A 20,724-nucleotide genomic window follows, 5' to 3' on the forward strand; every position below is an offset into this window, starting at 1 on the left:
AGCACCCCTACACTGCACCCCTATGTCCTTATATTGTGATATTTCTGTGAAATCAGTCAGGACAGCTACTTGTAAAATTATTTCTGAAAATACAAATAAGACAATTATTTTTGTCTGCAGAATAAATTTATTCACAAAAATGAATTAAAAACAGAAAATGCATTGGTTTATGGAATTGGTACAAATAATGACATCTCTAGCCATTGCTCATAAGAAGTTATACAATTTTCTTGCTCACAATACCTATGGTTATGCATGAGATGTGATACCTGAGATTGACATACTTGGGTGTAAATTTACAACTCTTTGTAGATTGAAACCAAGTTAAAATGGCAAGTTAGTTTAATAGGTTGAAAATAGCAACAAAAAAGGAGGACATTTACAGATGGAGGGGAGGGGGGAGTCTGCGGAGGATCAGTTTTCTGAGTAGCCCTGAATATTAGTGGGGCGGGGTTCTAGGCCCAGGCTGAATAATACAGGCAGTATGGAAAATATAACTATATATAAATGATACGTTTGTATACTAACCATCCAGACAGAGTCAATGACTATAACATTTACTGGCTTTTATGTCCACCTCTTTCTCTTTATTGTACTTCATATCCTCTCTCTTTTTTTTTCCCCCTTTCACTGCCCTCTTTCTCTCTCCCTCTCTTGATTCCCATGGCAACAGCTTCATCAAAACACATACTGACTGGACTATTCTTCATCATGTCTTTCACTCCCCCCTCATCCACATCTCTCCTCCTCTCCCTCACCCCCCCACTCTGTGCCTCCTTTTTGCCTGTGCCCTCATCTTCCCCATCCTCATTCCACCCTCGTTCTGTCTCGCTGACTTTGTCATGCTCTGGCTTTCCTTCCATCTTTCTCTCCTTATCTTGCTGTCCCAAAGTCCTGTGTACCTTTCCCTTTCCACTGTCTCTGTCTGTCTCTCTCCTCTCCCTCTGGTGCTGCTGTTGTCTGAGGTTCAGTGCAGTTATTCGGCAGTGATGGGGCTTGGGTGGTACCACTGGCACTGATCTTGCTTGATACACTTTAGGGGGTGTTTGTTGTTTAGACACGACCAGCACTCTCCCCACCCCTTTTTCAGACCCCACTTTACTATCCATCGCTTCGTTTTCTCCCTCAGATTTTTTGTTGTTGTTTATCTGGATCTCTTTCAGTTCTTCTTCTCTTTCCTCTATTGTTGGTGTCTTTAGTTGATCTTCCGTCTCTCCTTTCTTCTTCTTCTTCTCATCTGTCTCCCGTTGGACCACACGTATACTATCTCCTTCTTCCTCCCAGATTACATCTCCCACTTCCATCTCTTTCTCTCCCTCCTCATATCCCTCTCCCACAACATCCTTTATAAGATCTATATCTCTTTGTCTTCTCTCTAAAACGTGCTGTGCCTCTAGATCCTGTTTCTCATTATCAATCGACATCTTTTCTACCCTCTCTTCAGCTGCCTCTTCCTCAGTCTCTCCCATGGTATCCACACCTTCCACCCTCTCTTCAGCTGCCTCTTCCTCAGTCTCTCCCATGGTATCCACACCTTCCACCCTCTCTTCAGCTGCCTCTTCCTCAGTCTCTCCCATGGTATCCACTCCTTCAGCTGCCTCTTCCTTAGTCTCTCCCATGGGATCCACTCCTTCCACCGCTTTCTTCGCCTCTTCTTTTGCACTCATCTCTTCACTTGCCTTACTCTCATCTATCTCTTTCATGATCTCTTTCTGTTGTACTCCAATCATCTCTCCATCTTCTTTGGTTTCTATCACCTCCTCTATAAATGTACTTCCCTCAGTCTCTCCTTCCCTATCCTTCCTCTCTCCACTTTCCATCATGTCATCCCTCACTACTATGCTCATCATCTCTTCATAAATGACCTCTTCCTGCTTTGTGTCCTCTTCTCCTACTTCCCTTTCATCACCTGCTATCCTGTCATCCTCTTCTTCAATCATTCCTCCTTGTTCCTTCTCCTCCACTCCCACCCTAACCCCCACATAATTTTCTTCTGTTTTTTCCAATTCCTTTAATACCTCTCTCTCCTCTCTTTTGCCCATATCTCCCTCGCTCTCACATGCTGTTTCTTCTCCCTCTTGTTTGTCCCATCCTCCCCCGTTTCTATCATCTCTTTCCTCCATCACTTCCTCTACCTTCTTCTCCTCTCCAGCTCTCTCCCTCTTAGCACTTTTTTCAGGATGCTCTTTTACATCCCCAGCTGAATCTCTAGAAACCTCCTCTGATTGCTCATTGACTATGTTCTCTGGCTCTTCAGCACAGGAAACAATAAGACAGGCCGTGAGTAAATGCTCTTGTGGGTTTTCTGCCTCGGCTTCGCTCACTGTATCACCATTATAACCCTCTGAAATCACACCTTCTTCAGCACATTGACTCTTCAGGACCTCTTCCTCGTCTTTGAGCTTCAGATGAACTCTAGTGGTCTGCAGTGAGGTCTCCTCACAGTCAGTTGATGCGGATGCTGAAGCGTGGCTCTTCTCAATGTCATCTGGAGTTTCCTCTTCCTCCATGATGCTGGTTTCAACCAAGTGACAACTTTCTTCTATGTCAGTGCTGCAAAGTGAAGGCGATCTATGATGACAAGTAACATTTATCAAGTACATTTATCTTGATCTGCTGTTCTTCACTTTATAAATAACCTGCCTCTGCTTACCTTTCTGTGCAAGTATTGGTCAGGGTGTCTGCCTGGTTTTTCTCCTGGCTGCCTCGATCCTGTTCTGCATCCTCCTCCTCCACCAGTTTCATCGCTTCCAGACTATTCTTTTCTTCAGCTTTGCTATACCTCAAAACCTCCACTGATTGGTGACAGCAGTCAGGGTAATCAATGTCCAAGTGCTCAGGGGGAATTCTGGCCTCAGAACTAGGAATTGGTCCGTCATCAGAGGCACCGTCCAGTGGTTGTGAGGGCACAGGGGCTGGGGACAAACTGTTCTCCAAGTCAGTCTGAGGTCCACTCCATGTCAGTCTGTTGAACACCAAACTAGATGGTAGACTTTTACAGAACATGTCATCATCATCCTCCTCATCTTCTTTGTCATAATCATCACCTTCTTCATCCTCCTCTTCTTCTTCTTCAGAGGAGGAGGAAGACAGAGCAGGCAGGAAGGGCCGGGACATGTAAGGCAGACTCATTGACTTGTTGGCTCGCCCATACTGATCTATGCTTAGAGGCCTGTGTATGGGCGTTTGTGTCTGTATTTGTGTCTGTGCGTCTACAGGTGGCCGTGTGACAGGGTCTGGTCTGTCATGTGAGAGTCCTGGGGATCTATGCTCCACCTCGTCTTCATACTCATCATCCCCATGATGAGGCTCCACTGAGAACTCTTGGAACATCTGGGGAGGAGAGAGGATGGAAAAGAGAGGTTAGGATCATAACTAAATGATTAAACACACAGACACACAAAGAAACAGACAGACACAGACACATACACACCTGGCTGGAGACACTGCTGTCCATAAGGTCAAGGAATCCAAAAGTATCCTGAAAGTCCAGTGGACAGTCCTGGTCTTGTTCATCGTCCTCCTCCATCAGAGGAAACGGCAAATCTATGGCAACTACTTCATTTCTGACACCTGACATATCTGGGGCATCCAGGGCAGTCTGCACAGAGCCTTTCATATCTGAGGAGTAAAGGCAAATGTTACAGATTGACACAAATGCCCTATCCAAGTGAATTTCACTCCAACCGGGATCTATAAACCTACTACCATGACTATTGTACTTCCCTTATTACGCAAATTATGTTTATTTAAACACATAAATGATTAGACATACCCATGTATTCTCCCTCTTCATCCTCATCGTTGACATGGTTTTCTGCATCCCCTTCTCCACCCTCACCCTGAACCTGACTCTCTTCAATGCTCTCTTCTGATGGCTTAGATACACAGTCCCCATTCACTTCCTCTTCTCTCTCCTCTTCTCCTCTTCCCCATTTTTCTTCAACTTTATCTTCCTCTGCCTCACCTCTCCTCTCTCCTGTTACCTCTTCATCTCTTCTCTTGCCTAGGTCAGTCTTGTCCCCCCTCTTAACTTCTACTCGGATGTGCCTTTCCCCTTCCCCTCCCTCCTGTCTGTCACCCTCCCTTGCCTCCTGTCTGTCACCCTCCCTTGCCTCCTGTCTGTCACCCTCCCTTGCCTCCTGTCTGTCACCCTCCCTTGCCTCCTGTCTGTCACCCTCCCTTGCCTCCTGTCTGTGACCCTCCCTTGCCTTCTGTCTCTCCCCCTCCCTTCCCTTCCGTCTGTCACCCTCCCCGCCCTCTCCTTTATCTCCACTCTCCTGTCCTCCTCTATGGTTGCCCCTGTCCGCTCCACCCCCCTGTAGCACCCCAAAGGCCAGGCCTGATGTGATGTGAAGGGGTACTGTGACCGAGAAAGGTCCGGAGATGTGGATCCCTGCCCGCCGGTCGGCTTTGCTGGAGAGTCCTGGGGATCTGGATGGGGGTTGCAGAGCCTCAGTGCTGTTGCCCCCACCACAGTGACTGTCCAGTCGACTGTATATGCCTTGTGTTCCCCCGCCCCCGCTCACTACACTCACACTAGCGCCCTGACCCCTCCGGTAGGTCACAGCATACCCGCTGCCCATATCACCACCACTACTCGATGCCCCTCCCTCCGCACCCCCCTGGGTACAGGGAGAGGGCTGAGCCAAGGGGGACATCACAGTGGAAGGGGGTCGTTGTCTGGAACCTGAGAGGTATTGTAAACATTCACATTAGTCTACACAAAACTGTCATAATTGTAAGACTATAGTACTACTGAACACAGAAAATAAATGATTCCTTAGCCTTACCAGTATGCATTAATTTAATTACTATAAAAACATATTCACCAACATCTATACAATAAGATAAAGACTGGGTAAACAAGTAAGGAGATGCACCTTCATGCGGATAGGGCACAGAGCTCAGGGAATCCATGCTCTTCGCTGGCCTCAAGACAGTTCTCTCTTTTTCTACAGATGGAAGGATGATTGTCAAACTCAAAATAATCATTATTACCATTGCAAAGCCATGCATTGAATTAAAGATAACATCAGTGTGTCACTCACCTTTGGCCGAGTTCTTGTTCCTCCGTCTCGGGTCATGGAGTCTGCCTCCTAAATTGAAGATGGACTTCCACTTCCTGCCCTTAAGAGATCCCTTCCTCCTGAAGTAGAGAATGTTACTTCTGTTACTCTGGCCAGGATTTTTCTACACCACGTGACCTGGCCATGTAGGAAAAACTATATGCCCTAATACTAACCTATCTATTACCATTACAAACACTAAACCTCTTCCAACCTCAACCACTATACTGCTACTATCTTGATGATAAATTGGCATAAACTGGCCATGTTTTTTTTTGTGTGAATTTGCTTACTTGTCTGTCCCGTCTATGATGGCGTGGTAGGAACGCATGGCAGGGGGACCGTCCCCTGGGCTGATGTTGCCTAACTGGAATGGAATGGCCCGGAAGAAAGGTTCCTCTGGATTGTGTATAGAGGGAGATGGGAGTGACTTCCGACGCTCCGTAATACCTTTAATAAGGAGGTGAAGAAGAGAGGGAGGAGATATGAGTGCTGTGAGTGAGTATATATTCTCTATGGCTGAGAAAGAGAGACAGAGAGAGAGAAGAAAAAAGTGATGTACCTGAATCAGGAAACAGCTGGGGCACGTGGGTGAGGATGAATTCCACCACGATAGACTGGACCCTCACCTCCATAAAGGCTGCTGTGCCGTTAAACCCTGACGCCTCAATGTCCTTTGACCTGCAAACAAACTCAGAGGATTAAACAACATTGAACAATGCAAACACCCTGTTTTAACTATATCTTCACGTCTTTCTCTCTCATGTACACTACCATTCAAAGCTTTGGGGTCACTTAGAAATGTCCTTGTTTTCCATGAAAACATACATGAAATGAGTTGCAAAATGAATAGGAAATATAGACAAGACAATATTATAAATAATGACAAGATTATAAATTGACAAGATTATAAATAATGATTTTTAATTGAAATAATAATTCTGTCCTTCAAACTTAGCTTTCGTCAAAGAATCCTCCCTTTGCAGCAATTACAGCCTTGCAGACCTTTGGCTTCTAGTTGTCAATTTGTTGAGGTAAACTGAAGAGATTTCACCTCATGCTTCCTGAAGCACCTCCCACAAGTTGGATTGGCTTGATGGGCACTTCTTACGTACCATACGGTCAAGCTGCTCTTACAGCTCAATAGGGTTGAGATCTGATGACTGTGTTGGCCACTCCATTATAGACAGAATACCAGCTGACTGCTTCTTCCCTAAATAGTTCTTGCATAGTTTGGAGGTGTGCTTTGTCCTGTTGTAAAAGGAAATGGTCTCCAATTAAGCGCCGTCCACAGGGTATGGCATGGCGTTGCAAAATGGAGTGACAGCCTTCCTTCTTCCAAGATCCCTTTTACCCTGTACAAATATCCCACTTTACCACCAACAAAGCACCCCCAGACTATCACATTGCCTCCACCATGCTTGACAGATGGCGTCAAGCACTCCTCCAGCATCTTTTCATTATTTCTGCATCTCCCGAATGTTCTTCTTTGTGGTCTGAACACCTCAAACTTAGATTTGTCTGTCCATAACACTTTTTTATAATCTTCCTCTGTCCAGTGTCTGTGTTCTTTCGCCCATCTTAATCTTTTCTTTTGATTGGCCAGTCTGAGATATGGCTTTTTCTTTGCAACTCTGCCTAGAAGGCCAGCATCCCGGAGTCGCCTCTTCACTGTTGACGTGGAGACTGGTGTTTTGCGGGTACTATTTAATGAAGCTGCCAGTTGAGGACTTGTGAGGTGTCTGTTTCTCAAACTAGACACTCTAATGTACTTGTCCTCTTGCTCAGTTGTGCACCGGGGCCTCACATTCCTCTTTCTATTCTGGTTAGAGCCAGTTTGCGCTGTTCTGTGAAGGGAGTAGTACACAGCGTTGTACCAGATCTTCAGTTTCTTGGCAATTTCTCACATGGAATAGCCTTCATTTCTCAGAACAAGAATAGACTGACGAGTTTCAGAAGAAAGGACTTTGTTTCTGGCCATTTTGCGCCTGTAATCGAACCCACAAATGCTGATGCTTCAGATACTCAACTAGCCTAAAGGCCAGTTTTATTGCTTCTTTAATCAGAACAACAGTTTTCAGCTGTGCTAACATAATTGCAAAAGGCTTTTCTAATCATCAATTAGTCTTTTAAAATGATAAACTTGGATTAGCTAACACAACATGCCATTGGAACACAGGAGTGATGGTTGCTGATAATGGGCCTCTGTACGCCTATGTAGATATTCCATAAAAAATCTTCCGTTTCCAGCTACAATAGTCATTTACAACATTAACAATGTCTATACTGTATTTCTGATCAATGTTATGTTATTTTAATGGACAAAAAACATGCTTTCTTTCAAAAACAAGGACATTTCTAAGTGACCCCAAACTTTTGAACGGTAGTGTACACACAAACCCACACACCTGAGAAGGTTCGGAGCCCAAACAATGGCGAGGTTCCGGGAATGCATATTGGTGTGTGAGGAGTGAGAAGCCATCTTGACCAGGTGGCGCATCAGGAACTCCAGAGTTCTGAGAAACCAGTGGGAGGGAGAAGGGGCAGAAAGAGATGGAAGTGGGATAGTTAATTTAAAAACGGTTTAAAAACATTTGAAACTGTTTGAGAATAACTATGCATGGCTAGAAAAGCCGTGCACAGCCTGAAATATACTAGTAAGTTCAAGAGATATGGTATGAAGCAGAATTGACCTCTAGTTATAAACAGACGGTTGCAGGCCATGTAATATATGAAAACATACAGCAGTCATTTACACTTTCTATATCTATAGTGAAAGAGATAGTTAAATAGTAGAGGTTTACTTGTAATGGGGAGCGGGTAACTCTTTCAGAACATCCTTAATCTTAACCAGCCTCTCCTCCTCCAACTGAATCGCCACAGCTTCCTGATGGGTAAAGAGGTGTGAGGTTGATACAAAAAGGCATATGCCATCTTTATGCTGGGTCCCATTTAGTAGGTATGAAATGGGAGTAAATGTTTTCTAATCCGAACTTAATAAAACAAGAATGATCAATTTCAAAACGCTTTCTCCTTTTTGTTCTTACTGAACGCAACCCTGGTGTCTGTCCATGTCTCTGAATGACTATCAAGACAGGTACTCACAGCATATTTGTCATAGAGCTGGTATGTGAGGAGGGGATTGGGTAACTCTCTGAAGTAGGCCTTGCAGACAGAGCTGACACAGTGAATGTCCTGCAGGTACACATCCTTATTGAGATCCGGGGTCCCCTCACTGTCAAACTCACCCCTGTTTGGAGACAAACACAACATTTCACTGCTGTACACAGGCACACAAACGCAAGCACACAAACTCACACACCCCACTTACCTTAGTTTCTGTGTGTTGGATGACACCCCAGATAGCCTGTAGATCCCATCTACCACCCCATGCTCCTCAATGAATTCACTGCAGCTTCGCAGCACCTGGGGAACTGAGAGGGAGACAAGACCATGGTATTCAAGCTAATATTTAACATATTCTAGTCAATTGTCTGGGGAAACTTGGGACTTACTCTCCTGACAGGTAGTGGACAAGTGGTCCAACAGGTCACAGCCAAACACCTTCTCATTGTTCCCTCCTTTTCTCCGGAGTCTCCGCATCTCTTCTTTTCTCCTGCCTCAACCTCTCGCACATCCAGCCCTGTGTGTTTGTGTGTCTGATATATGTATTTTCTGTATAACTTGGTTAATGGTAACGTGACCATGAGGTGCTCATATACATTTACAATATACTGTTAATATGCAACAATGTGTTTTCTTCATTGCATTTTATTAAGTTTTATTGTTCCACTCTGTGATGTGCAGTGCTATATACTGTGATATAATGAGCTGTGTTTTAAGGCATTGTGCTAGGTCATGCTGTCTTTGTGGCACTCTGCAAAGTAAGAAACCAGCTAAATCATCTTCTCAATATACGTACACCAACACAACACTTAATGTGATCATTTGTGAGCATCGCTCACAATCTACAGCATGAATCAGTCTTCACTTCCCCTTAATGTCTTCTTCACAAAATAAACAGGCCACACCCTTTGCCCCAATACTCCTAGACTCCCTCTCAGTGCTGTGATTTGGGGAGACTTTAAAGTAAATAACGCCTAGTCTTCCTATGCTAATGGAACACTGACACCCCTAACCCCGGCTCTGGCTGTTCTCTGTGACCGATAAAGGCCTTCTCCTCCCTGCCTCTCGCAGCCATTGTGGCCCTCTCACTGCAGCGGAAGTCAATTGAATTGTATGTCGTTCTGACTGCAGGCCTGTCGAAGAACATGAAGCCTCTGTGTCTGACCCCACCTCTCCATCCCCCTGACCCCTACCATTCCACCCCTAACACACTGTCACTGCTACTCCTCTCAAGTTTCTGGTGACATTGAGGTAAAAACAAGAATAAAAAAGCGTAATAAAAAGTTTACTGTTCCTACCTTCACTCTGCACCGGCACAACCAAGCAGCAGCAAGCAATGACGCAAGAAACCACTAAACTTCCCCTGTCGACTTCCTGAGTCTCTTTCTCGCTCGCGTTCTCTTTCTGTATATCTCCTCCATTAGCTCTGCCTCGGTTGATTGGTAAATCAATGAAAGAGTAAATCATTCAAACTACCAATCTATTTCTCTTATCTAATGATCTTTGATTCAGATTACCAGTTTTATTCAGAAACAGTGGTCAGTTTAGACAATGCAAAATGTTTCAGTATAAACACATATAGCCTATTACACTGAAACATATTTTATTGCCTCATTTTGAGATTACATACAGTACCTCAACATTTTAAGGCAGCAGAGTAATTTCCAAACCTAACTGAAAATCAAGTTGAATTGAGTTATTAACCTGACCTGATATAAGACTGTCCCTTGTGGCAAGACGTGACATTCCAGATAGTCAGACACTACCTAGACAATAGACTAAATTACTCCTACATATTATTCATCTAAAAGCAGATTGACTCTTTCATCAAATACATTTTATTGAAAATAACATGTTTTTTTTTTACAGTTTTGGAGTACAAAATACATTGTTACCAGTTGTAAATTAGTTGTTTAAAATAAAAGTGAAGAGCCATCAACAGTCAAACATCAGAACCAATTCACAAATCAATTAGGAGGAAAAGCTTGTCAAATTGTCTCAAAACAAAGTTCCAGAAAAACTATGTAACTATGAACTATTTGTTCCATCTGGTCTGAGACTACATTAAACTTGTGTGTGGATCCCCAGGGTATGTGGGTGCCCCGTATTGAGACACTGGACTCTCTCCTATGTGAGTTCTCTGATGTGACTTCATACCAGAGCGCTGAGTGAAGCATTTCCCACACTGTGTGCACTTGTAGGGCTTCTCCCCACTGTGGACCACAGCATGTCTGATCAGGTTGCATTGCTTGGTGAAACTCCTGCCACACTGTTCGCAGGTGTACGGTTTCTCTCCGGTGTGACTTCGGAGGTGTTCTTTTAGCTGCCAGAAACGCGGGAAGCTCTTCCCACAGAAGGTGCAGCTGAAACGCCTCTCGGTGGTGCCGCCCGACCTCCACTGAGTCCTCATTCTCTTCACCATGTTAAAACTACTGTGACTCAGGCTGTATCCAGAGAAGGTGGAGGTGGTGTCCATGTTTGACCCTGTCATGCACTCACTCAATCTCACTGTTGCTTCTGAAGCCCTGTGTTGATGCTGCCTTGACTGTAGAGCTAAACTATTTCCTTCATTATTGGAGTTCAGCCTTTTACTGCTCTGTCCCTCTGGCATCTGTTGTCTAGTCTCATCAGCCAATGTTCTGACATGTCCTTTACTGTGTTTTTCTGCACTGAACATGTTAGCATGTGGTTTTCCTATAGAAGGGTGAAGTGATGGCCCCACTTCATCTGTCATAGTAGGAACAGATGACAGTCCACTATGAGATGGGTAAATTGAGATATTCTGAGAGTACTTTTCTGTGGAATGAAAGGAGAAATCTGGGTGGCCATCAGGGTCCGTGTCTCTGCCTGGATCCACAGAGGTCCACAACTGCCCATCAGACTCATCCACGACAAACTGGTCAGGTCCTGCCAGGTTTGTGGTCTGATCCAGCTCCTCCTCTTTCACCATCACTAGGTCTAGTGAGTCCTCGTCTGGCCGGTGCTGCTCTGTGCTGAACACCTCTGTAGATGGGAGCCGGGGTGTTCCTGGTTCCTCTGGACGATCAGAATTTGGGTAATGTTTTACTGAGTCTTCAGAAGATATGTTGGGTTGTGTGATGAAGTCCTCATCACAGTGCCGTTGCTCAAAGGATGGTGGTTTCCCAGGCTTGGAACCAGACTCTAAAGATTTGGGGAAAAACATAAAATAAACATTACAAAAGGCCCTTAACAGTTGCAAAACATGACTGCTTTAGAACTGACTGTGTCCGTGCACTCTATATGCCAGAACATAAAACACCAATGTAATTTGGAACGTGCATACCAGTGATCCTGAACTCTTCCTGAGCATTAGCCTTCCACACGTACTCTGCTGTCTCATCTTTGATCAGTATGGGTTCAGTCTCCACTCTCTGCTCCACATCAGTAGGCTGTAACAGGGAACTGCAATTATTCCTCTGGGCACACACCATGTCTAACACTTTTCATAAAAGGTGATTTATCACACCTGGCACGGAGAGTCCTCTCTGCCTCTCCACTGTGAGCTATTCCTTTCTTTGTTCAAAACAATCTTGACAGGATATGACAATCTTTCTGTTGACATGGGGTAAAGAACTGGAAAATAATTGTATTCAGTGAAATATTAGGGTTATTCACACATTTGGGATTTTCTTCAGTTGTTCATGCAATCAAATTACTACCTTTTCTCCTATCTCGTCCTTGTGTCTTCTTCAGCTCGCTCTCCATCATTCGACACTTTCTTTTCAGTACATCAATATCTCGTTGGCTTTGGGTCATTTCCAAACGTATAACTGCACAGCTATCATCTACACGATTGTTTATTTCTGCTACAGCGGCTTTAGCTAATACCTCCATAATCGATACCAACTGCGACTGAAAACTGCAGCTGGCCATCTTGTAAAACCCAAATTACAGATTTATATTATCTGTTTGAAGTCAATAGTCTACAATTTCCAAGCTAATGTGCAAAAACAATCCGTAGACCTTGATAAATAGCAACAATGTACGAAGTGGGAGATCCGTGCGCAATTTCAATCGCACTTCCGTTCAACTCGTGACGTAAATATTTATTACCGTAAATATGAGACTGCAACAGCCTTACAAAATTGGTAGAATTAGCACTGGCAAAGCAGGTATACTGATCAATAATATAGTGGGTGCCAGGCACAGACGATGCTGCAGGTAAAGAAGCCGGATGTCCAGGGCTGGCATCCTTAAACTCAGTCTGCGGTTGTGAGCCCGGTCAGACTTAATGCCAAATTCTCTAAAACAATGTTGGAGGTGGCTTACGGTAGAGAAATTAACATTCAATTATCTGACAATAGCTCCGTTGGACATTCCTGCAGTCAGAATGACAATTGCATACTCCCTCAAAACTTGAGACATCTGTCACATTGTGTTATGTGACAAAACTGGACAATTTAGAGTGGCCTTTTATTATCCCCAGCACAAGGTGCACAACTGTTCTGCCTGCGGCTATGGAACCTTGACCTGTTCACCGGACGTGCTACCTGTCCCAGACCTGCTGTTTTCAACTCTCTAGAGACAGCAGGAGCCGTAGAGCTACTCTTAATGATCGGCTATGAAAAGCCAACTGACATTTACTCCTGAAGTGCTGACTTGCTGCACCCTCGACAACTACTGTGATTATTATTATTTGACCATGCTGGTCATTTATGAACATTTGAACATCCTGGCCATGTTCTGTTATAATCTCCACCCGGCACAGCCAGAAGAGGACTGGCCACCACTCATAGCCTGGTTCCTCTCTAGGTTTCTTCCTAGGTTTTGGCCTTTCTAGGGAGTTTTTCCTAGCCACCGTGCTTCTACACCTGCATTGCTTGCTGTTTGGGGTTTTAGGCTGGGTTTCTGTACAGCACTTTGAGATATCGGCTGATGTAAGAAGGGCTATATAAATACATTTGATGTGTAATGATCATGCTGTTTAATCAGCTTCTTGATATGCTACACCTGTCAAGTGGATGGATTAACTTGGGAAACGAGAAATGGAAACTAACAGGGATGTAAACAAATTTGTGCCCAAAATTTGAGAAAAATAAGCTTTTTGTGCATATGGAACATTTCAGGGATCTTTTATTTCAGCTCATGAAACATGGGACTAACACTACACATTGTGCTTATATTTTTGTTCAGTATACAGTTGAAGTTGGAAGTTTACATACACTTAGGTTGGAGTCATTCAAACTCGTTTTTCAACCACTCCACACATTTCTTGTTAACAAACTATAGTTTTGGCAAGTCGTTTATGACATATACTTTGTGTATGACACAAGTCATTTTTCCAACAATTGTTTACATACAGATTATTTCACTTATAATTCACTGTATCACAATTCCAGTGGGTCAGAAGTTTACATACACTAAGTTGACTGTGCCTTTAAACAGCTTGGAAAATTCCAGAAAATGATGTCATGGCTTTCGAAGCTTCTGATAGGCTAATTGACATCATTTGAGTCAATTGTAGGTGTACCTGTGGATGTATTTCAAGGCCTACCTTCAACCTCAGTGCCTCTTTGCTTGACATCATGGGAAAATCATAAGAAATCAGCCAAGACCTCCACAAGCCTGGTTCATCCTTGAGAGCAATTTCCAAATGCCTGAAGGTACCACGTTCATGTGTACAAACAATAGTACGCAAGTATAAACACCCTGGGACCACGCAGCCGTCATTTCTCTCAGGAAGGAGACGTGTTGTGTCTCCTAGAGATGAACGTACTTGGTGCGAAAAGTGCAAATCAATCCCAGAACAACAGCAAAGGACCTTGTGAAGATGCTGTAGGAAACAGGTACAAAAGTATCTACATCCACAGTAAAACGAGTCCTATATCGACATTACCTGAAAGGCCGCTCAGCAAGGAAGAAGCCACTGCTCCAAAACCGCCATAAAAAAGCCAGACTATGGTTTGCAACTTCACATGGGGACAAAGTTCGTACTTTCTGGAGAAATATCCTCTGGTCTGATGAAACAAAAATAGAACTGTTTGGCCATAATGACCATCGTTGTGTTTGGAGGAAAAAGGGGGAGGCTTGCAAGCCGAAGAAAACCATCCCAACCGTGAAGCACGGGGGTGGCAGCATCATGTTGTGGGGGTGCTTTGCTGTAGGAGGGACTGGTGCACTTCACAAAATAGATGGCGTCATGAGGATGGAACATGATGTGGCCTTATTGAAGCTACATCTCAAGACATCACTCACAAAGTTAAAGCTTGGTCGCAAATGGGTCTTCCAAATGGACAATGACCCCAAGCATATTTCCAAAGTTGTGGCAAAATGGCTTAAGGACAACAGAGTCAAGGTATTGGAGTGGCCATCACAAACCCCTGACCTCAATCCTATACAAAATTTGTGGGCAGAACTGAAAAAGTGTGTGCGAGCAAGGAGGCCTACATACCTGACTCAGTTACACCAGCTGTCAGGAGGAATGGGCCAAAATTCACCCAACTTATTGTGGGAAGCTTGTGGAAGGCTACCTGAAACGTTTGACCCAAGTTAATCAATTTAAAGGCAATGCTACCATATACTAATTGAGTGTATGTAAACTTCTGACCCACTGGGAATGTGACCTAATAAATAAAAGCTGAAATAAATAATTTTCTCTGTGCTATTATTCTGACATTTCACATTCTTATAATAAAGTGGTGACCCTAACTGACCTAAAACAGGGACTTTTAACTAGGATTAAATGTCAGGAATTGTGAAAAACGTAGTTTAAATGTATTTGGCTAAGGTGTATGTAAATTCCGACTTCAACGGTATATTCTTGTCTGCATGTAGGGTAGCCCATTCATAGACCTAACTAGCTACTTTTCGTCGCCCATTGACAATAGTATCTTCTTCCTGTGGGGACTTTTGTTAAGCTCCCCGATGCTCGGTCTGAACGTTAACACGCATCTCTTGTGGAGCGGTTTTGGAAACATTAGAAACGTATCTTCCATATGAGCGATAAATAATTTTCCAAAAACAAAAGGACAAATTACAACACACCTTTATATCACTACGGTTAGTGTTTCTACACGGCCATATCGCCATGTTATAGCGCTTTTTACAGAAGACAGACTGAAGACATTGGCGAGCACTTGTGCTAATTAGCCACCTATCGTGCTCCGAACACCTGTGTGTAAACGTAACTGAGGAGGAAGTGTAGTTCGTGGCTGGAGGAACACACAGCATATGGATCTGTATAATCTTCTACAGTAACTGGTTGTTTTTGATTTGAAAGATTAATTCTCGCTGATATTAAAGACGAGGTCCATATGTTCCAAAAACCGTTTAGCAAGTGATGATTATTGATGTTCCTAAACATTAAAACACAAAGTCGGGATTGTAGTTCACAAGGAGCCAGTCATGGGCGAAGCTAACCGCTGAAAACCCTACGGAGAACTACATGTAGAGTAACTATATCTATTGATTAAAGAAATGAGTTTTATGATCTAAAATAATTCAGATCGTAAAACTTATTTTCTCTTTCAATAGCTTTGGCTACATGTAGGCGAAAAGACTGTAATGCAATGGCTCACATGGTTGTTAATGCATTAAAAGGCTATAGATGCATAATGCACGACACACTGGTGAAACGTAAAATACTGAAACACTTTCTTCAACCATTCATAAAAACGAATGGTTATAACATCATCAAATATTGTCATCTCCATTCTCACCCACACAACCTAATGAAACCGGTCTGAAGATGTGGTATGGTATTTAATCAAGGAAAAGGGATATATTTGTTTGACACATAGCTGGGGAACAAGGATGATGAAACTAGTTTCATGTAAACTTCAAATAAACTGAATTTCATTACATATTTCCAATAGCTATTGTATACTACATGTGTTATAGCTAATTAACATTCAGAGGTTCTTCTCAATGTTAAGGCATATACACTCCCCGACGTATTTATTTGGACAGTGAAGTAAATATTTTTCATTTGGCTCTATAATCCAGCATTTTGAATTTGAGATCAAATGTCTTATGAGGCGATATAACAGAATGTCACCCTTTACTTTGAGGGTATTTTTATACATTTGTTTTACATTTTAGAAAGTAATGCACTTAATGCATCTACTCCCCCCATTTGAAGGTGTCATTAGTATTACATTTAGTCAAAAGTTTAGTATTTGGTCCCATATTCCTAGCACGCAATGACTGCATCAAGCTCATGACTCTACAAACTTGCTGGATGCATTTGTAGTTTGTTTTAGTTGTGTTTCAGATTATTTTGTGCCCAATAGAAATTAATGGTAAATAATGTATTGTGTCATTTTGGAGTCACTTTTATTGTAAATAAGAATAGAATATGAACATGATTACAGATAATCATGAATGAATTTGTGAATAACAAGTGAGAAAGTGACAGATGTACAAAGATCATGCCCCCAAAACATGCTAACCTCTCACCATTAATAGTAACATGGGAGGTTAGTATTTTTTTTGGGGGGGCATGATATTTATCTCTGTAACTTTCTCACTCATCATTATTCAAGATCAATTTATGATTATCCGTAGTCATGGTAGGGTTTAAAATGTAGAAGGGTTCAGAAACAAATTCAATACTTAATTTACAATAAAAGTGACTCCAAAATGACGCACCATAATCCAGAACACAACCAAAACTAACTGCAAATGCATCCAACAAGTTTGTAGAGTCACAAGCTTGATGTAGACATTAGGTGCTAAGAATAAGGGGCAAAGTACTAAACTTCTGACTGATTTTTATACACTAAGTGAAATTGTCCAAATACTTATGCCACCTTCAAATGGGGGAACTAGATACATAAAGTGCCTTAATTTCTAAATGGTAAAACAGATGTATGAAAATACCCTCAAATAAAAGGTGACATTCTGTACTGTTGCCTCATGAAAAAAATTTGATCTCAAATCCAAAATCCTGGAGTATAAAGCCAAATTAAAAGTTGTAGCTTCACTGTCCAAATAAATACATAGGGAGTGTATCAGTAGAGGTATTAGATAGAAAAAGAAAGCACATCAGATAGTGTAGAAGATAGCGAGTAGGGTTGATTGAGCTACATTTTCACATTAAAATTGTTTCCGAAGCATAATGCAATTATGTTCCTATTTGTTCCATCTGGTCTGAGACTACATTAAACTTGTGTGTGGATCCCCAGGGTATGCGGGTGCCACGTATTGAGACACTGGACTCTCTCCTATGTGAGTTCTTTGATGTGACTTCATGCTGGAGCGCTGAGTGAAGCATTTCCCACACTGTGTGCACTTGTAGGGCTTCTCCCCACTGTGGACCACAGCATGTCTGATCATGTTGCATTGCTTCGTGAAACTCCTGCCACACTGTTCGCAGGTGTACGGTTTCTCTCCGGTGTGACTCCGGAGGTGTTCTTTTAGCTGCCAGAAACGCGGGAAGCTCTTACCACAGAAGGTGCAGCTGAAACGCCTCTCGGTGGTGCTGCCAGAACTCCACTGAGTCCTCATTCTCTTCACCATGTTAAAACTACTGCGACTCAGGCTGTATCCTGAGAAGGTGGAGGTGGTGGCCATGTTTGACCCTGTCATGCACTCACTCAATCTCACTGTTGCTTCTGAAGCCCTGTATTGATGCTGCCTTGGCTGTAGAGCTAAACTATTTCCTTCATTACTTGAGTTCAGCCTTTCACTGCTCTGTCCCTCTGGCATCTGTTGTCTAGTCTCATCAGCCAATGTCCTGACATGTCTTGTTATGTGTTTTGCTGCACTGAACATGTTAGCATGTGGTTTCCATATAGAAGAGTGAAGCGATGGCCCTACTTCATCTGTCATAGTAGGAAAAGATGGCAGCCCACTATGAGATGGGAAAATTGAGATATTCTGAGAGTACTCTTCTGTGGAATGAAAGGAGAAATCTGGGTGGCAGACAGGGTCAGTGTCTCTGCCTGGATCAACAGAGGTCCACAGCTGCCCATCAGACTCATCCATGACAAACTGGTCAGGTCCTGCCAGGGCCGTGGTCTGATCTAACTCCTCCTCTTTCTCATCCTTCACCATCACTAGGTCTAGTGAGTCGTCGTCCTCGTCTGGCCGGTGCTGCTCTGTGCAGAGGTGTTCAACCTCTGTAGATGGGAGCCGGGTTGTTCCTGGTTCCTCTGGACGATCAGAATTTGGGTAATGTTTTACTGAGTCTTCAGAAGATATGTTGGGTTGTGTGATGAAGTCCTCATCACAGTGCCGTTGCTCAAAGGATGGTGGTTTCCCAGGCTTGGAACCAGACTCTAAAGATTTGGGGATCAACATAAAATAAACATTACAAAAGGCCCTTAACAGTTGCAAAACATGACTGCTTTAGAACTGACTGTGTCCGTGCACTCTATAAGCCAGAACATAAAACACCAATGTAATTTGGAACGTGCATACCACTACACAGTCTTCCATAGACAGACAGAGCAGTACCCCTTATGGTCACACCCACCCTCTCCAGTCATCCTGATCTCTTCCTGAGCGTTAGCCTTCCACACGTCCTCTGCTGTCTCCTCATCTTTGATCAGTATGGGTTCAGTCTCCACTCTCTGCTCCACATCAGTAGGCTGTAACAGGGAAAGAGGTTATTACTCAGGACACACACCATACCTAACTCTTGTCATGCTCATGAATCACACAAAAGCAGTAAATTCTCCTGATAATCCAATAACATAATTGATCCAAGATGTCAGGTCTCTGTCATTGTAAAAGGTGATGTATCACACCTGGGGTTGAGAGTCCCCTTCAACAGACATCTCGCTGTCTCTCCACTGTGTGCTACTCCTCTGCTTGTTCAAAACAATCTTGACTGGATATGGAGATCTCTCTGATGCCATGGGGTAAAAACCTAGAAAATAATTGTATTTGGTCAAATATTATGGCTATTCACACATTTGGATTTAGCATATTCAATTAATTTACCATGAATAATAACACAACTACCCTTTCGTTTGCGCGTCTTCTTCAACTCGCTCTCCATAATTTGACACTTCCTTTTCAGTACATCAATATCTCGCTGGCTTTGGGTCATTTCCAAACGTATAACAGCACAGCTATCATCTACACGTTTGTTTATTTCTGTTACAGCTGCTTTAGCCAATACCTCCATAATGGATACAAACTGCTCCTGAAAATTGCAGCTGGCCATCCTGTCCAGCCCAGTATTTATTCGCAGTGACTAAGTAAATATGTTTAAACAATTTTGCTAGCCAATGAGCAATAAATAATCAGTATATTTCCAGTTCTCACGCTATGGCAAATGTTGATATTGGACCAATTCGACATTTGTAAGAAATCTATTTAGGCAAACGATGTTGATAAATGCCACCATGTCTCAAATCGCAGATGCGTGCGCAATCGCGCTTCCGTTTTCTTCTTCTTCATCACCATATTCGGTGTTAAAGCGCGGTTCGTATCCAATATGTTGCATTACCGCCCCCAAATGGACTACAATATAAATATATTTTACATCCTGATACAAAATTGGAAAAGGAAAAAAAACAAAAAACAATTATATATAACATTTAAAAAAACACCCATCCAACTAATTCTAAAAACCCACTACCCCATTCCACTATTTTAACCCTATCTGCTCGTGCACCGTGCCAGCGGCCTGGGAGGACAGGGCACCACCACTCAACACACCTTGTAAATCTTCTGAAGTCAAATCTCATATACCCAAATACTTATCTGCAGCTGCCACAACAACATCTATTTTCTGTGATTTACATTATATTTATGCGGTTGATAACCATTGCTATGAAAGCTAAGAAGCCAACCTTACTGAAGGATATATCACTCGTTGCCCTATCGCTCTGTGCTGGCATCAGTAGTGTTAAGTACTTAAGTAAAAATACTTTAAAGTACTACTTAAGTCGTTTTTTAGTGTATCTGCACTTTACTATTCATATTTTTGGCAACTTTTACTTTTCCATTCCTAAAGAAAATAATGTACTTTTTACTCCATACATTTTCCCTGACACCCAAAAGTACTTGTTACATTTTGACAGGAAAATGGTCCAATTCACAAACTTATCAAGAGAACATCCCTGGTCATCACTACTGCCTTTGATCTGGAGGACTCACTAAACACAAATGCTTAGTTTGTAAATTACGTGTGAGTGTTGGAGCGTGCCCTGGCTATCCGTCAATAAAAAAAACATACGAAAATTGTCCAGTCTGGTTTGCTTAATATAAGGAAGTTGAAATTATTTATACTTTTACTTTTGATACTTAAGTATATTTTAGAAATTATATTTACTTTTGATATTTAAGTATATTTAAAACCAAATACTTTTACTCAAGTAGTATTTTACTGGGTGACTTTCACTTTTACTTGAGTCATTTTCTATTAAGGCATCTTTACATTTACTCTAGTATGAAAATTGAATAATTTTCCACCACTGGCTGGCATAGATCTACTATTCTCAGGGATCCTCTCAGGATCCTTCTCCCTTGACCCATCCTCCTCTACTTACTTCACTGCCTCAGCATGACACCTAATACACTACTCTGACTCTAGCTACCCCAGAAATCACACCTT

At 42.7% G+C, this 20,724-nt stretch overlaps 2 protein-coding genes and 1 pseudogene across 3 annotated transcripts; all 3 read right to left on the reverse strand.

Annotated features, from left to right (window-relative positions):
- Positions 1-324: 324 nt before the first annotated feature.
- Positions 325-9,583, reverse strand: LOC115114873 (trichohyalin-like). Of its 2 annotated transcripts, none has more exons than XM_029643362.2 (14): positions 9,494-9,583; positions 8,585-8,946; positions 8,401-8,503; positions 8,175-8,319; positions 7,874-7,956; positions 7,478-7,585; positions 5,632-5,750; positions 5,363-5,519; positions 5,052-5,149; positions 4,884-4,955; positions 3,776-4,690; positions 3,434-3,621; positions 2,654-3,333; positions 325-2,553 (listed from the first exon to the last, which is right to left on the reverse strand). In XM_029643362.2, the coding sequence occupies exons 2-14, from the start codon at positions 8,670-8,672 to the stop codon at positions 588-590; spliced, it is 4,722 nt and encodes a 1,573-aa protein (XP_029499222.2). In that variant the 5' UTR covers positions 8,673-8,946; positions 9,494-9,583; the 3' UTR covers positions 325-587. The 2 variants fall into 2 exon arrangements, with proteins under 2 accessions (XP_029499222.2, XP_064869613.1); XM_065013541.1 differs by having other exon boundaries at positions 325-2,571.
- Positions 9,584-10,015: 432 nt separating this feature from the next.
- On the reverse strand, positions 10,016-12,238 carry LOC115114634 (zinc finger and SCAN domain-containing protein 2-like). The gene is made up of 4 exons (XM_029643046.2): positions 11,876-12,238; positions 11,683-11,768; positions 11,500-11,605; positions 10,016-11,357 (listed from the first exon to the last, which is right to left on the reverse strand). Exons 1-4 carry the CDS (start codon positions 12,087-12,089, stop codon positions 10,255-10,257), a joined length of 1,509 nt encoding a protein of 502 aa, XP_029498906.1. The 5' UTR covers positions 12,090-12,238; the 3' UTR covers positions 10,016-10,254.
- A 3,660-nt stretch (positions 12,239-15,898) lies between these two features.
- On the reverse strand, positions 15,899-19,550 carry LOC115114629 (zinc finger protein 572-like; annotated as a pseudogene).
- Positions 19,551-20,724: the final 1,174 nt, after the last annotated feature.

The sequence above is a fragment of the Oncorhynchus nerka genome, linkage group LG9b, assembly GCF_034236695.1.
Source record: "Oncorhynchus nerka isolate Pitt River linkage group LG9b, Oner_Uvic_2.0, whole genome shotgun sequence".
Lineage (NCBI taxonomy): Eukaryota > Metazoa > Chordata > Actinopteri > Salmoniformes > Salmonidae > Oncorhynchus > Oncorhynchus nerka.

Coding starts and splice junctions, on each gene's coding strand:
- LOC115114634 (XM_029643046.2), bottom strand. CDS start 12,089: ATGGCCAGCTGCAGTTTTCAGTCGCAGTTGGTATCGATTATGGAGGTA. Junction 11,769..11,875: donor AGGACGAGATAGGAGAAAAG/GTAGTAATTTGA, acceptor CCATGTCAACAG/AAAGATTGTCATATCCTGTC. Junction 11,606..11,682: donor GAGAGGACTCTCCGTGCCAG/GTGTGATAAATC, acceptor TCCCTGTTACAG/CCTACTGATGTGGAGCAGAG.
- LOC115114873 (XM_065013541.1), bottom strand. CDS start 8,672: ATGCGGAGACTCCGGAGAAAAGGAGGGAACAATGAGAAGGTGTTTGGC. Junction 5,751..7,477: donor TGGGCTCCGAACCTTCTCAG/GTGTGTGGGTTT, acceptor GTTTGTTTGCAG/GTCAAAGGACATTGAGGCGT. Junction 5,150..5,362: donor ATCATAGACGGGACAGACAA/GTAAGCAAATTC, acceptor TCTCTACTTCAG/GAGGAAGGGATCTCTTAAGG.